This window comes from Nicotiana attenuata, unplaced genomic scaffold (assembly GCF_001879085.1).
Source record: "Nicotiana attenuata strain UT unplaced genomic scaffold, NIATTr2, whole genome shotgun sequence".
In the NCBI taxonomy this organism is placed as follows: Eukaryota; Viridiplantae; Streptophyta; class Magnoliopsida; order Solanales; family Solanaceae; genus Nicotiana; species Nicotiana attenuata.
The window spans coordinates 63333-67530 of NW_017675255.1; the positions used below are offsets into that span (position 1 = coordinate 63333).

The 4198-nt window shown below is 33.0% G+C and overlaps 1 protein-coding gene across 1 annotated transcript; it reads right to left on the reverse strand.

The window, feature by feature from the left end:
- Positions 1-1660: 1660 nt before the first annotated feature.
- Positions 1661-2973, reverse strand: LOC109219871. Its single transcript, XM_019384338.1, has 5 exons — positions 2813-2973; positions 2619-2739; positions 2360-2554; positions 2198-2248; positions 1661-1916 (listed from the first exon to the last, which is right to left on the reverse strand). Exons 2-5 carry the CDS (start codon positions 2715-2717, stop codon positions 1764-1766), a joined length of 498 nt encoding a protein of 165 aa, XP_019239883.1. The 5' UTR covers positions 2718-2739; positions 2813-2973; the 3' UTR covers positions 1661-1763.
- Between the last annotated feature and the right edge of the window lie 1225 nt (positions 2974-4198).

Sequence of the window (4198 nt, forward strand, 5' to 3'; positions counted from 1 at the left end):
TTTTAGCTTTTACTTGTGGCATTTCGTGGATTTCTTATCTTCAGACATTTTATATGCTTATTACTCACTGAGTCGGTAGTACTCACCCCTACTCCCTGCACCTTGTGTGCAGATTCAGGTACTTCGGGAGCTTAGTTGAGCTAGCCGCTGGTTTCCAGAGTTCCAGGAGTGGTCGAGGTAGCTGCTATGACATCCGCAGGACCCGACTCCTCTCTTATCCCTTTATTATTTCCGTACTTTAGAACATACTTATTTTGAGGATTCTTGACTCTGTATTAGTTAGAGGCTCTAGACTCATGACCCCAGGTCTTTGGGAGTTACAGTTTATGTCAGTATTTCGGATTATTTTAATTGAGTATTTCAACTATGAGTATTAACATTTGATTTTAAGTATCTGATTAATTGGTTTTGAGCTTTGTGCTCGGGTTGAGAGAGTAAATGGTCGGGCTTGCCTAGCATTAGTGTTGGGCGCCATCACGACCGGGTTTGGGGTCGTGACAACATTTGACCACGGTGATATTTGTTGGTAAACAACCTCAAATTGATATTTTGACGATTTCGATAGGTTCGTATATTACATTGGACTTGTATGCGTGCTTCACTGGGATACTGCGTGATCAGAATGTGTTTCGACGCATTATGTGAAATTTATACTACTCCAAGTTTTAAGTCGAATTTTTTAAGTTTTTATGATTGATTGTTGATATTTGATGTTATCTTGATGATTTGAGTTAGCGAGCGGGTTTGTGTGATGTTATTACACTTGTGCGAATGTTGGTTCGGGAAACCGAAGGGATAGGGTAAGTATCGAATGGATTCATGACTGATTTGGAATATCTGATGTATAGTTGTTGCTGCTGTAAATTTGCAGGTTTCAAAATTGAGAATACCTGATCGCAATTAAGAGCGTCGCATTTGCGGTGTCAGGATCGCAAATGCAAACATCACTGGGGACTGGGACTTTGCATTTGCAAAGTAAACTTCGGTTGTGCAAACTGAGTTGGGATCGTATTTGCAATCTCAAAGTTGCAGTTACCACACAGTGCTTGTGAATCCTGCTTAGCTTGAGGAATTCCTCATCATAATTGCATTATTGAGTTTAGTCAACTACTTGTGAGCTTTTACCGTAGTATTTCATCACAAGGTTCAAATTAAGTGCAACGAATCAACTTTGAATCCTTGCAAAAGAATTTGCAGCAGCAATCAGTGTAACTAATAAAATTGAACTGAAAATTTTAAGATATCAAAGAGAACGATCGGATGTACCCCAACTACTTATTCCAGAGTAGTACTTGAAAACACATGTTTGCTAAAAGGGCAGATGCTTTAAAAGAACAAACTCAAACGATGCAATGAATATCAGGAAGTACCATACTCTGAGTAGCGCAACGAATCAACTTTCTTACCTTAAGAATTTGCAGTAGTAATCACTGTAATTATTAAATTTTAACTAATAATGTTAAGATATCAAAGAGAACAATCGGATGTACCACAAAAGATTATTCAAGTGTAGTACTTGCAAAACAGATGTTTGCTAAAAGGGAGGATGCTTCAAAACAACAAAATCAAACGATGCAACTTCAGCAGTTTAAATATGATGTCAATTGAAATCTCTACATTAACTAAAATTTAAAAGTTTAACAGAAGAAGAAAGGTCAAATGATTCAAATATACTGTTCATCATTAATAAGGCTGCTAATAATATAGTAAATTAACTAATCAAACAGTTCTTAATTTATCCAACTGTAACATTCCCAAACACCTTATGCTGTTTTCTTCTTCTTAAATACTCTCTTCATTTTATTTCCTGACAATTGTGCATTCGGATCTTTTTCAACCATTGTTGCCGCATTAGTTATACCTATCTTCGCAGGTGTATGTGCAATATCGATTAAGTCGTTATCTTCAGTGGAATCCTGCTTATATAAAACTACAAAATTAGTGTAAAACAGTAAAGAACATATAGTTACTAAAGATTTATTAATTTATGCCCTACAAATAATTTAATGAACAGAATGAATAATGTAAAAAATATTAATACTGTGTTCATACATTCCTATAGAAAAAACAAAGTGAATATCTACAACTTTTAAAGTTATTAAAAAACTACTCCAAATCTAAAAATCTATTCAGAAAGAAATCCTTCAAGATATGTAAGTAGCTTTAATGTTAAAGGACAAATTAGTTATGTATTTACCTCGCATTCCTTCTCTCCATCCAATACTTGATTATTATTGAAGTCAGGTTCCTATCAAAAATTAATAAATAAAGGAGTTTGAAATTATGATTCAAATTATGAAATATAAAGGAAATTTGCAATTTAAATATGTTATGAAGTTTGTGAACAAATATGACATACAGTTAAGTCATCCAGAGGTTGATCAAGACTATATTTGTTTATCAGTTGCTCCTCATCCGAGAGCTTAACAACACTATAAACTTCCTTTTGCAGATGAATGTTCTCTCTCTTGACAATAACCTTAAACATGAATTTTCTTTGGAGAATATTGTTCAGCTCTACTGGATAGGGATACTTATCAACAGCGCCAGTATTCTATAATAAAATTTTGAGTTAGAATTTTCCAAATAACAAATATGAATTTAATTAGTTGATATACCTCAAGAAACCCTTCCTTCAATTCTTTTGCGGATTTGCCTATGAGAAACATGGTTTCACGGTCCCACAGCAATAGGGAAACAGATCCAGTAGTATCCATTACCCTAACCTGAAGCTTGTACCTAAATGCACACTTGATTTGAGATATAAATGTAAGTTTTTGATGGATTAAGGACATAGATCTTCTGTGTTTACCTAATAACTGCTGAGTAATCTTCATGTTTACATTTGGTGTTTGGGCATTGATAAATGTTTCCTAGTTTATCCACCTTCTTTTGACACTTCTTGCAGCTGACATACGACCATCCTTTTCCAAGTTCTAAATTTTCTATACTTGCGACAATCCAACATGGACCTTCCTGTTGAATAAATTGATAAGACAATTGTTGAATAAATTGATAAGACAAATGTAATGAAAAGACATAGAGAATATGGTCTATCAGAATATCAAAGAAATAACATAAATGTAATTGAAGAATTTTTCATCTTCCAAATGAGCAAACACTCTTTCAAACCATAAAATAAGAGGACTAAAGGCCAAAACTAAACTTGAAATGTAATGTAAAGACATAAAAAAGATAGTCCATGTGGCGACTCATTGACATGAGGAAAGGATAGGTACCTCTATTATATGGATTAGGATTTAGAGGAACTGTGCCGACATGCCGTTGATCGCAAGCAAGGCGAATTAGTTGATATCAATTTGTAGAGAGGATCATCCTTTTCCAAGTTCTAAATTTTCTATACTTGCGACAATCCAACATGGACCTTCCTGTTGAATAAATTGATAAGACAAATGTAATGAAAAGACATAGAGAATATGGTCTATCAGAATATCAAAGAAAAAACATAAATGGTCTATCAGAATATCAAAGAAAAAACATAAATGTAATTTAAGAATTTTTCATCTTCCAAATGAGCAAACACTCTTTCAAATAATAAAATAAGAGGACTAAAGGCCAAAACTAAACTTGAAATGTAATGCAAGGACATAAAAATGATTAGAGAAAGGCAAAAAGTAAACTTGAAATGTAATGTAAAGACCTAGAAAAGATGTTCTTTCGGAATAACAAAGAGAGAAGATAAATATAATGTAAGAACTAACATATTGTAAAGTTCAACCCCTTTTAAAACGATAAAATAAGAGAAATAAAGATGTGCATTTTTACAAATTTTAACATGAAAACACCAGTTAAATTAATACTACAGAAATTAGTTAACTCACTTGCATGAACTCCACTAATTGGCCAATCGTTTTAACTTGAACAATGCCCTTTTCCAACTCATCCGAGACAGAGTAACTTTGTGAGAGATGGTTTGAGTCAGCCTCTCGGAGTTATTATCCCACCGAACAGAAAGTAATCTGTATTTATAAATGACTACAACAGTTAGATGTATAATTGAAAAATATGTGTTGAGTATAGAAGCAGTGAAATTTATATATATAAATCAATATATATATTATATATATATATATATATATATATATATATATATATATATATTGAACCGTGTTTTAAATTCGTCAGATTGAGGAAAATTTGGATTAATCCACAGCTTTGATGCATTCCAAGTATATGG

What these genes read in the sequence shown, in the direction of transcription:
- LOC109219871 (XM_019384338.1), bottom strand. Translation starts at nt 2,717, where the DNA reads ATGGATACTACTGGATCTGTTTCCCTATTGCTGTGGGACCGTGAAACC. An exon ending in AACCTCTGGATGACTTAACT is followed by an intron (nt 2,249 to 2,359) that starts GTATGTCATATT and finishes AATTTTTGATAG; the next exon opens with GAACCTGACTTCAATAATAA. An exon ending in ATGGAGAGAAGGAATGCGAG is followed by an intron (nt 1,917 to 2,197) that starts GTAAATACATAA and finishes TTATATAAGCAG; the next exon opens with GATTCCACTGAAGATAACGA.